Source organism: Erithacus rubecula (assembly GCF_903797595.1).
Source record: "Erithacus rubecula genome assembly, chromosome: 10".
Classification (NCBI taxonomy): domain Eukaryota; kingdom Metazoa; phylum Chordata; class Aves; order Passeriformes; family Muscicapidae; genus Erithacus; species Erithacus rubecula.
Genome location: NC_136662.1, coordinates 7,138,290 through 7,149,903, shown reverse-complemented (window position 1 = coordinate 7,149,903; position 11,614 = coordinate 7,138,290). Strand labels below are relative to the sequence as shown.

General features: G+C 42.2%; 1 protein-coding gene across 3 annotated transcripts in view; it reads left to right on the top strand.

Moving 5' to 3' along the window:
- The first annotated feature begins 318 nt into the window (after positions 1-318).
- GPSM2 (G protein signaling modulator 2) overlaps positions 319-11,614 on the top strand; it is a 26,606-nt gene continuing 15,310 nt past the window's right edge. Inside the window, exons 1-2 of one of the 3 annotated variants that reach the window (XM_079313780.1) lie at positions 319-448; positions 10,529-10,591. Coding sequence is in view for 1 of the 3 variants with exons in the window: in XM_079313779.1 (XP_079169905.1) it covers positions 10,783-10,844 (62 nt within the window). In the remaining 2 variants the exon portion in view is untranslated. Of the gene's footprint in view, positions 449-10,528; positions 10,845-11,614 lie in introns of all 3 variants that reach the window. The other 2 variants (XM_079313779.1, XM_079313781.1) reach the window with 2 other exon arrangements.

The following is an 11,614-nucleotide window of genomic DNA, read 5'->3' as shown; positions in this document are numbered from 1 at the left end:
CGCGGGGCTCCCATTGGCGGGTTCGAGGAGCGGCTGCGCGTGGGCGGGCGGGGCCCGCCGCCCCTCACAGCCCCGCTCGGCCCCGCCGGCCGGGATCGCACAGCGCGGGCCCTCGGAGCGCCCCGCCGCCCCTCGGAGCCCCGCCGGCCGGGATCGCACAGCGCGGGCCCTCGGAGCGCCCCGCCGCCCCTCGGAGCCCCGCCGGCCGGGATCGCACAGCGCGGGCCCTCGGAGCGCCCCGCCGCCCCTCGGAGCCCCGCCGGCCGGGATCGCACAGCGCGGGCCCTCGGAGCGCCCCGCCGCCCCTCGGAGCCCCGCCGGCCGGGATCGCACAGCGCGGGCCCTCGGAGGTGCCCCCCGCCCCTCGGAGCCCCGCCGGCCGGGATCGCACAGCGCGGGCCCTCGGAGGTGCCCCCCGCCCCTCGGAGCCCCGCCGGCCCGCACACAGGTGAGCGGCGGGCCGGGGAGCGCTGGGGGCCGCGGGCGGCGCGCTGTGCCGGCCGATACAGCGGCGGTGCGGCCCGCTCGGGCGCTGCGGTGCGAGCCCCGTAGCCTGTGCCGGCTCCCGGCGAGCGCCCTTGGCCAACAAAGGCAGGAGGTGCTGGGTGGGTTGTGTGCCGGCATCGCCCTGGAGGCTCTGAAGGGAGCGGGACCAGCTGGGCTGTGCATCGGGCGGCTTTGGGCACTGGTGCTGTGCTAACGAGGCGGATAAATAAAATAAAGGCGGGAGTGAAACAGGCTTGTCATAGAAGCGGAACCAACGGGTCTGCGGGCATAACGCGAAGAGTCAAGAGTTAGGCATTGTGTTATGGCATGTCTAAACTCGGATTATACCAAACCTAGTCTCGTTTATCTACTAGACTGTAGATTTTGCTGGTGTAGTTCCCGCCCTTCTGTTGCTTTCTCGCTTTTTCAGTGGAGATACCAGAAATTGCTCTCTATCCCTTTATTGACCTGATTGCCAAGACACAAATTTTACCTCACCGTAAAGCTGTGGCCTTTCTTCTGCTTTAGAAGCTTTTTCAGCCTAATGTGCTGTTCCTGTTAGATTCTTGCCAGTGACTGCAGGGCTCATGTATCCTGGGTTGCTATGGAGAGCTGTGCAACCATCTCAGAATTTGGAAGAACGTGCTAAGTCTTGCATCGCAAAAAGATCAGTTAAGAGATTTTAGTCCCTGCTTAAATTTTGTGTGGAAACTTTATGCCTCTTTTTTAAGTGATAATTCTGTTCGACCTTGAAAAGCTAGCAAAAAGACATCCTCGTAATACAGTCCTTCTAAATTCCTTGCGTATATATATTTATAGTGTGTTAAAACTAATTTGTAGGCCTGTTTAAATGTTCCTTCTTACTAGTTTAATTAATGGTTAGCAAGTCTTCTGGTCTGTGGTTCTGCATCCCTCTTTGGTAGGAAGGACTTTTTTACTTCCGTGTAAGGCTGGGAGAAAACTTACCTGAAATCTAAAACAGCTTCATTGGACTAGAAGAAACCTATGGGAGTCTTTGCAGTTGCTGTATTTAGCATGCTGTTGTTTAAATGCTCTTTCAAACATCTTAGGCTTGTACATTGCTGCAGAATTAGTTCAAAATTAATGGTTCAAAGGTCAAAGTAAGTTTGAAAAGCTTTTTTCTAAGAAAAAGTCCTATTTGTCCATAGTTTCAACTACTGAATGTAAGGGAGGTTTTTTTTGAGTTTATAATTTTTTAGTTTTTCCTCATCTTCCACATTTTAAATTTAATAGCCAACATATTTGTACTTTTTGTCCTCCAGGTTTATTGTAGCCTTTGTGTTATCAGTTTCACTTTCCATGACTTAGTCAGTCCTGCCCAGATCTGTAACTGTAGTTCTGGTTTCAGTAGCTTTTCAGATCTTAATGAAATTGGTTTTATTTGAGGAGTGAGCGACCATCTTAAGACTTGCTGAGGGATCAACCTGTTATTGTTATCACTGTTCTTGCAAATAAAAGCAAAGAGAGATCCGGGTACCAGAAAAAAAAACCTTAAACTTTTCTTTAGCCATTTAGTAGCAAGTCAGCTATACAAATGGTAGTATCCAAAAAGGAAAAAAAGGTTTTATTTTGTGGAAGACCACAATGTTAGGAATGCAAAATACAGGAATAACAGAAATGGAATGACTGGCAAGAGAGGGTCTGAAACACATAGAGTGTTGAACAGACGATTAATGTCAAGTTGCCTCTTGGGACTCAAATTTGGCAGTGTTTGAGAAATATGGTTCTTGTTCATATAATAAAACTTCTTTGTATTATAAACCTTTTACAAATAGGAAGGAAAGCTTTCATTCAGCTGGGTTACAGGGAATATAAACCACATGTGATTTATAAAGAAGGTTCTCTAAAGCAGTTTTATTTCTTCATTATTTCTTTTTGCTACACTATTTTTCTTCCCATTGCCATACTCTGCAGCACTTTGGAGCCTGGACCTTATTTAGTGGTCTTTGGTTTGTTAGAGAACAGGATGTGCTACTGTGACCAGTTCTTTCAGTGCAGTAATGCCTGTACACGGTGGCTAAACTGGCATTGGTGACAAAATGGGCTGCAGCCCAATAGTCATCACTGATGGAAGAAACTGCATTGAGGAGATTCTGAATAGATTTGCATCTGCATCCCAAGTATTGGAATGAATATGCAAAGCAGTTTACAGCTTGGCACCTGAACAAATACTATTTTCCTTAAATCTCCATAGGTGATGTGCTATAAATACATTGTACCTATCTGTGGAAAGCAAACAATACAAAAAACCAACACGTGTTCTCCTCACTGTTGTGAGTGTTCCTCCTGCAGCACGGGCTGTTCTGCAGGATGTTAATGGCTGCTGCTGTAGTTGGGAACTGAGGGGCACAGGTAGCACCAGGCACTGCTGCTGGCATTAACCTGCCATGGATCACTGCAGTTGTGCACAGAGGTTCTGTGAGAGCTGCATCTGCTCCCTGCAAGGTCAAACCTTGCTGGGGTGGTAAGGGTTCATTATGCTCAATGTCTGCTTTGGCTCTGAATGAGCACCACAGAGCCAACTAGGAATTTTGAAACAGCAGCTATATTGCTTCACTTAAATTGCTACTGTGTCTTACTGCCAATGATTCTAAGGATTATTATTATTTTTTAAATTTAATTTACAGAATCTTAAGGTAACTTCTTCCATTTCTTTGTAAGATGCTTGCACAATGTTTCTTTTTTCTTTTCCATACCAGGATCTCATTTTAAAAGATTTTTTAAGCCAAGAATGAGCTAAGCTAGGTAGAACATTTTATTGGAGAGATCTGGGATCAACTTGCTGTATCAGCTGAAGTGCAAATAGGCAGCCTTTTGTGCTGAACCCTTCCTATGTGGGGCTCTTTCACATTGGATAACATGCTCCAGTTCCCAAACTGAACGTGGCTGGGTGTCTCACTGCCTGGGAGAGGCCTTGTATATGTTCATTTGCATTATGAGATTGTCCCAATGGAACAGGGTTCAAATTTACCTTCAGAACTTGGTAACTAAACTGTTACTGATTTATTGGTTTATTGGGAGTGATTTCAACTTATGCTGTGAATAAAAGGATCACAAGTAACTGCTTTATTGTGAACTGTCATTGCAGTCTATTGTGGAATTTGTGCACTTAAAGTGCTTGGATGCAAATCTTATCCTCAGTTGTGGGAGATTTTGGAAAGAAGTCAGCACAGTATTTGTTTTCAGACTGTGAATGACAATTTATAAATAAAATTGGGTTTGGCTCTGATAAAAGAAAAAAGAATAAGGAATCCCGATACCTTGATGTATCAAATATGTGGAAAATTCTGACCTGTTTTGACTGTGATATTATTCTGCACTGTTCTTGTATCCTTTCTGCATGTAGAACTAGTTTTCAGTTGCTTGATTTTATGATGGGGACATTAGTTATATTTTATTGGCACTTTAAGTTCTCCTTCCTTATTTTATCATAATGTGGGATTCCCCTAACTCAGGATTTAAATAGGTGGCTTATATTAACTATCTGTAGGAGTGTCTGTGCAATAAAAATACTCATGGTTACTTGTGCTAGGTACACTGGGTTCTTAACCTGCACTCTGGTCAGTAACTATGTACATTTGGTAGCAAGCTAAATACTGGTTTTCTTAGAAAAAGAAGGGAAATAGGAATAAGCAGGATATACAGAGTTTGAAAGGCTTGGCATCTTGCAAGCCTTAGCATAACTTAAAGTCCCAAATACTCCATTCAGCCAGGTGCTCCACAAACAAATTAGGAGGAAAAATCCTCCTCCTAATCTACAGAATAGGTGGAAAGTGCATACAGGAAATGCCAGAGGGAAAGGCTCCCGGGCTTGTGTTTGCCTTTAACAGAGTGCTGTGAGCCACAGGTGGGAGTGCTGGGGCAACCAAGAGGAGTTAACTGTGAAATGAAGGAGATGGACCTTCTCTTACCTGTGTTTAGAACCTACCAGGAGCAGGGCCTGTTTGGTTTAGGCAACCAATGAAATAAAGAAAACCCCAAACAAAAATTTATAGAAATAAATTGATAAATGAAATATCTTTTCTGTTACCATGTCTGTCATAATGCAGGGCCAGATTAGCAATTAGGTAATGGATATTGGACTCTGCTGTTGAACTGTGTTCCTTTAGTTGTCAAGTCTGTGACTTCATTTCCAGCTGTGGATGTGTTGAGAGCCTCATTTCATTGAGAGCAAAACTTGTCTCAGAAATGCTCAATGCCTGTCATTGTTGTGGGAGGTTTGTCTTTTTAAGTTAGTTTTAAATCTTGAGATGGTTATCTCATTGCTAGGGCATTTTTAAAGGTTTTAAAAAAAATACAAATAGAACTTCATAAACTAGTATATCCTGCAAAGTAGTTTTGAGGTTTTATGCAGTATATAGTTATATATGGTTATTAGTATTTTCAATAAAACTATTTTGCATACTACTTGGGACTCTTTGGGACTGTTCTGGGGATACTTGTGCTCCTTTGTCACTAGGGGGTTTCTCTTCCTGTAGTCATATTGATGATTAAATTGATGTAAATAGAGTAAATTGATGAGTAATTTAAAATAATTGGACAGAAACCCTTTTCTTGATTTGGGCTTATGTACAGTACTCGAAAGAAATTAAGAAATTAAGAAAAGAATCAGATTACTCAGGAGTCTGTGACAGACCATGATAGTATTTGTGTAACTACTCATTTAGCAGTTACTTTAATTTTTTGAGGAGAGTTGTCATAAGTATCCTAACTTCTATTATTGGTATTTTTCTGGTCTTTTATTGCCTTTTGTGCTTCTGTTACTGAAGTCTTGGGCATTAAGTGGCTAAAAAGGGAGATGAAATCATTTCAGAGATAATGGAGTCAAGTTTCCCTCCTCACTCTAGTAAGTCTTTTGTTTTGATTCACAAAAGGGAGTCAGCTCTACATCTGTCAGTTCTGGTTACAAAATGCCTGTCTAGCCTTATGCTCTCAGTTACAATTTGGTGATTCTCAGAGATGTGGCAAAGGAGAGGAACCCTCATATTCCATTTTCTATTAGAACATTTTAAGTGAAATTCCAGGCTTGTGGAGCAGTGGGTTGATAGCATTACAAGTCAGCATCCCCTGTGGGCTAAAGGCAGTGCTGTACCCACCCCTTCCAGCCATTTCAGGGCTGGCTGCAATATTCAGCAATGCATCTTATGTTTGTGTGGGCCCATATTTATAAGTCAGCGTGGTAATTATAGGTGGGGTGGAGGAGGAAGCATCTCAACCAAGAACATGAGATAGTTTAATTTATTTGCTGCTTGTCTGATGAGCCTGATGGCATAGGATGTTTAGGTGGGATCTTTGCCATGCTCTGCAGTGTGATACAGGCTCTGCAGCACGAGCTCTGTCACACCTGGGAGGAGCAGCTCAGGAGCTGGTTATGAACTTCAGTTTTCCTCTTCTGTCCATTAAGATGTGATGGGAGCTGCAAAGTGGCTTGCATACTGCTAAGCCAGTCCTATAAAAGAATCCCTGTGGTTTATTCTGGGGTTTTCTGCTCAACAGAGAAATCCATCAGGAGGCAGATGGAGTATTTCAGAGCAGGTATTGCTCCACATCATCATGATCTGGAATAAAACCTCAAATTCACCTTATCAATGAAGGTGATTTCTATGTGCACTCAGCTAATGTGTTGTTGAATAGCTGTCAAAAATGGTGCAGAGAGGAGTTTAAAGTTAAGCAGCCAAGAATAACCACAGTGGTCTTAGTACAGTTGTTTCTTGTATTTGCATGATCCACTCTCATGACTAGTCACTTGTACTGTGCTTAAGGTTTGGAAAAATTAGCTTTTCCCCAGAATGGCACACATTTGCTTAAAGGCTTATTCACAGGGGAATATATATTACTGCAGAAATGCTCATGATGATGCTGTTTACTATATAAATACAATATTATACTTGATGTGAAATTTTAAGGCTTTTTGGTGACTTATTTTAGGCTTATTCATTAATTCAGGTAAATTTTTTCAAATATCCTTGAACAGCATTGAAGACTAAAATGGAGAATGCTTTACTCCTTGAGTGTTCCTTGTGCTATTTGTATTTATATGCTCTTTTATATTTTGGAGGTCTGAAGCCAAGCTGATCTTTGTATTTTAGTTACTGGACTGTTGGTATATTTTTATTATTGCCTGGTGTGGTTCTTCATTCACAGGCTATGCAAAGCTCTGATGATGCAGTTCAAATGTTTTTTCATTTTTTCCTGGTTTTCTCCTACTAATTCTGTATCATCTTTCTGAAAGGAAATTCAAACTTAGTTCACCATTGGGCAATTTGTCTTAATCCTGAAACAAGAAGCCTCTGTCACCAGTTCTTCTCAGGAAATGCAATTTGTGCAGTCGATCTGCCTTTATCTGTACTTTCCTCAAGTAGCTTTAGAATCTCTCTGTCGGTGATGATTTCATTTGGCAGATGCTCCTTTCCCACAGATTTGTGAGGAGTAGCAGATGGGAGGGAAGGCATGACTGGATCATCTCCTTTAGGGAAAGGCAGAAGGAACGGAACTGTTTGATATTCCAGCAGCCCCCAGGTCACGGGTCAGGGTCTGCCAGCTGTCCGGCCATGGGAGTGCATCAGCAAAACAACCCTTCTGATCATCTGACCAACTCCAAAAAAATGGTGTGGATTGAGCAAAGGAGCAAATGGAGCTCCTTAAAATGTACTGTTTGGAGGTGATGAAGGAGAATAAAACCCTCTTCTCCAACTCTATTGTGATTACTAGTTCTGTGTACTGCAAATAAAGCACAGCATTGGCTTGCTGATGAATTTTCACCTCTGCAGAAATACAGTTTAAATGAAATAAAAATTTAAATGAAAAAATCTATTGTAGACATTCAGTGTAACTAAGAATTGCAAACTGATTAAACTCATTGTCTACTATTGAGATAAAATTTATAGCGTGTAATCAAATCATTGCTGAAGTGGAAAATGCCTTAAAAGGTGAAACACCTGTCTGGAGGCTGTGGTAACTAGAACTACTAGCTTGCATACAGGCTTTGGGGGAAGAAATAGCAACTGTTGTTTTATCACTGTCAGAATCCTCAAACATACTGGTTAGTGTTAAAAATGCAGAGGCCTTTGTTTCTTCTGTAATTTTTCTTGAGAGAGAGTGAGCCTTGTTCCAGTCTTAGCATTTGTATCACTGATTCAGTGCAGGGATGTTAATGGAAGGCTGAGATGTACTTTTGTCATGCAAACCCCATGTATATTCATACAGCTTGTATATAAATCTGTGATTTAATAGAAAAAAGTAATGAAAAGTGACTCTCTGAGAGCAATAAGCACATCTTTTAGATACAGAATTGAATTGAGGTAAATTTACCTTTTTATTGATGGTTTAATTGAAAATCCTTTAGCTGTTTGTAGCCAGGGTGGGTAATCCCTAAGGCTCACCATTTTGTCCTAATAAAGAATTGATGCAGTGCACGTTTTGTCTACTGGGGGCTGTGAAGTGGCTGCCACATTTGACTGCCCAACCTCTGCTTGTTCCAGTTGATTTTGGGGTGGTGGGGCTGATGGGCATTTCTGTTTGGTATCAAACAACTGTGTAATTAGTAACACCAGTTTAATTTTCCTCTTCTGAAGGAGACCCAGTCTTTTCTCTGTGGGGTTTTTGCTGCTACCTCAAAAGAACAGAAAACCCCAGGACTTCCTGTATGTAGTAAAATTGTGCATTATAAGGTTGTGTGTACAACTTCAGTTTTTTGTTTAGGCTTTCCTGACAGGCAGCTCTTTAACATGGGTAGAGATTTTGTATTGCTGTGAGGTGTGAAGAGAATAAATTTAAAGCAGCTTAATTTCACTAATACAGATTTATTTTTCCTAGTAAGCCCAAGTGATTTTTTTCAAGCTACGTAAAATGTTAATTAAAAATGCAAGTTTTAGAGAAAGCTTGTTTCACTGATGGTTATGCTGACAGAACTTCTGCTGAGGTCTGTTAATTCCCTAGGCTTTTCTGCTGGAGGCCTGTGTCCCCTGAGCCAATTCTGCTCTGGCAAGGCTTGGTTACACAGGGATGCTCTCGGCAGTTAGGGTGCAGCAGTTGGAGGAGCAAGGCTGAGTTTGTACTCCAGTCCTCCCGAGGCCAGTTTACACCCGAGAGATGCTGTCTGTGCAAGTGTTCGACTCCCACCCCTGCATTTTGCATTCCCCAGTCTAATTAAGGTGATTTAGGTTTGGTTACTGATTACACCTTGGCAGGCTGAAGGTGTAATTGACATCCTAGTGACTTAGGCGTGAAGAAGCCGGCTACGAAGAGTGGACCCAGCAATTTTGGTTGGATCTGTGATGATGATGTGTTGGCCAATGTGGGTGTGTCTGTATCACCCTCCCAAGACTAGGAATGTGCTGTATGGCCAGTAAGGAGGGAAAAAGCAGGAGCAGTGGTTCCAGCTCTTGGGAGATGGAGGCATCAGTCAGACTGTGAGGACAGATGTGTGGCTCAAATACAGTGAAGCTGTAAACACCTGATGTAAAACTTACTGCTAAAAATAACTGATATTTAAATAAACACAGATATTCTGATGTACTTTTAAGTATAACTGGGTTTTTTATTTAAAGTTGGGTTTTATTTTTTTTAAAAAAAGCTTTTATTTGGTTCATTACCATTACGCTGTAAAGACACAAACAAATCACCACAGTGATTATTTTGTGATCTGTGGAGGTTGCCAGAGTGCACACTTTTTGCTTTGTGGTGTGTCCTTCTGTGGAAGAGAACTTCCAAATCCCTTGGATTTTCTGAGCAGCAGGAGTGCTGGAGTGTTGCTGCAGACAGGGGGGCTTAAGGCCATCTGCCTGTGTGAGCTACCTGAGCTGAGGCTGGACAGACTTGGGCAGTGAGTGCCTGAACACAGCCTGCCCCGTGTGTGGGCTGCAGTGCCATTGTAACCTGTGCCTGTCACGCTTCATAATTGCAAAAATACACCCACACCCACTTGTTGATGCCTAATAATACTAGTGATGAGCATGGAAGGGCAAAATATTTGTTTAATTGGAAGAATGTTGATTGTCTGTTTGAGGGCTGCTGGCAAGGTAGAGTAGGATGGGAAGCATGAATCTTCACAGCTGGGACTTGATAAAACTAATGAGAGGAAAAGGCATGGGCTATATTGACAAACATACAGGTTTGCATATTCTTGTGATGACAGCTCTGAATCTGAGCTCTCTTCCTGTCCTTTTGACACCTTTGCAGTCTCTTGATGAAATATGCATCTGTGAATTACACAACTCTATGTTTACTTGCAAAGGAAGGTAATATTAGTACTGAGGCATAAATATGTCACTGTCTCTACTAAAAATATGTTTAAAAGTAGGTAAAATTTTGATTACAGGTTTTTTTTCTGTTAATTTTTCCTAGCCAGTCTAAACATGTCCAGTATTTACATGCTGACTTCTGCAATCCCTTTGAAAGAGAGTCTGGAGCTCACATTACAGTGCTGCAGAATTTTTGAACAGGAAGCCAGTGTTAACACCCATGCCCTCCAAACTCCCATACTCCCCCTGTTTCTTTTGGGAGCAGCAAGGAGAAAAGTGAATATAGAGCTTAAACCTTTGCTGCCTGCTTTGCTTACAGCATTCCAGGTGGGACAGTCTCCAGAATGGATGATTTCCAGATGAGGTTGTGCCCACGACTTCTGACTTCTGTGGGCCTCCAGCTGATGATCAGGGTTTTGGTGGCAGTGTTTATATGTTAAAGCACTTGGTGATCTGATCTATATTATGCCTTTCATTCTGTAGTTGTCATCCTGTAAGGTTTTTGCCTGGAACTTCATGAGGCCAGAAAATAGTAACAAGGGTAAATTCTTCCAAGTCTCCAAGAGGAGAGAGTGTTAGTTTTGGTTAAGCCTCTCTGGCTTTCTCACTTGCCTACAGGAATTTCTATGTCTGTGTAGAAGGCTTTGGCTCTGCCTTTAAGCTCTTGAATGACATTTCCTGCTTGGTAGGAGCAGTGTTTTGCTTTTACATCAGCTGCAAATGCTGATGAGTGATTAACTATGAGACTTCAAGCCAAGCATCTTGTGTTCCCTTTGCAGAACCGCGGCTGAATGGAGCTTAAAGGGCCACAGATGAAAGAAAGAACACGAACATTTCTGAAGGTGTGAGATGTGTCTGGCTGTGACCTCCTTACCTCAGTAATAAAGAAGAGTTTTTCTACAGGAGCTTAGGATATCTTTACTCCAGCTTCTTAATATACTAACTGGAATGGTGCTCTGACAACAATTCTCCATAATAAAGCACTTACCCTACTACAGAACAGTATTTCTTTCTCTACTGATAATGTAACTCAATGGCGGAAAATAATGTTTTGGTAAGCATGCGTGAAGATCGTTCCTTTCACGTGAGATACAGGTAAGGCTGGGAATTTTCCTGTAAATGAGTAAGTGCTGTTAGTAATAAAAAGCTAAACAAGTTGCAACAAATAGCTTGATACCTCTGGTAGTAGTGTTATTAAAATTTAGAATTAAACCCATTTTGTTCTTGAATTTTGAATGATGAAAATTCACTTTTGCTACGTAGCAGATTATATTGGTATAATTACATGATTGTATAGTATTGGAACTTGCATGGTAGCAGACTAGTACATTCTTGTCTGTATTTCTTTGTGTTTAGGGTAGAATGATAGGAATTATGGTGCCTGCAGGGTAATAGCTGCTCCCTCTTTTAGCTGTTGGGCTGCCTGTGCAAATTGCTGAGTTTTGTTTGCTGAAGTTCTCTGTACTTGACCTGTTGTTTTGATGAATGACAACATATTTTCCCTGCTTAAAATTAAGAGCTGCCTTGGTGCCTGGCACTCAAAAGTACTGTTCTTGCAAGTGAAGAGGATATGGGATTTCCTTTCTGAGAGGTTTTATAATTTTTCTTCTGAATCCTCTTTACAGACCTGGGACAGACAGTGTATTAGCATTTCAGACTCGCTCTAATGGAGCTGAACTACAGGAGCATTGTGTAGTGCATGGTGTTTGGAAGGGTAAATCTTGCAGTTCATTCAGCAGGAAGGGAGACTGACATGATTGTTTAAAAAGAAATAAAAATGTGGTTCTTGTGTGCTCTCCCTCCCCCCCCCACCCTGGTCATCCTTTGGAGGCCTTTCCCTCACTAGCTAACAGCAGTAAGGCAGT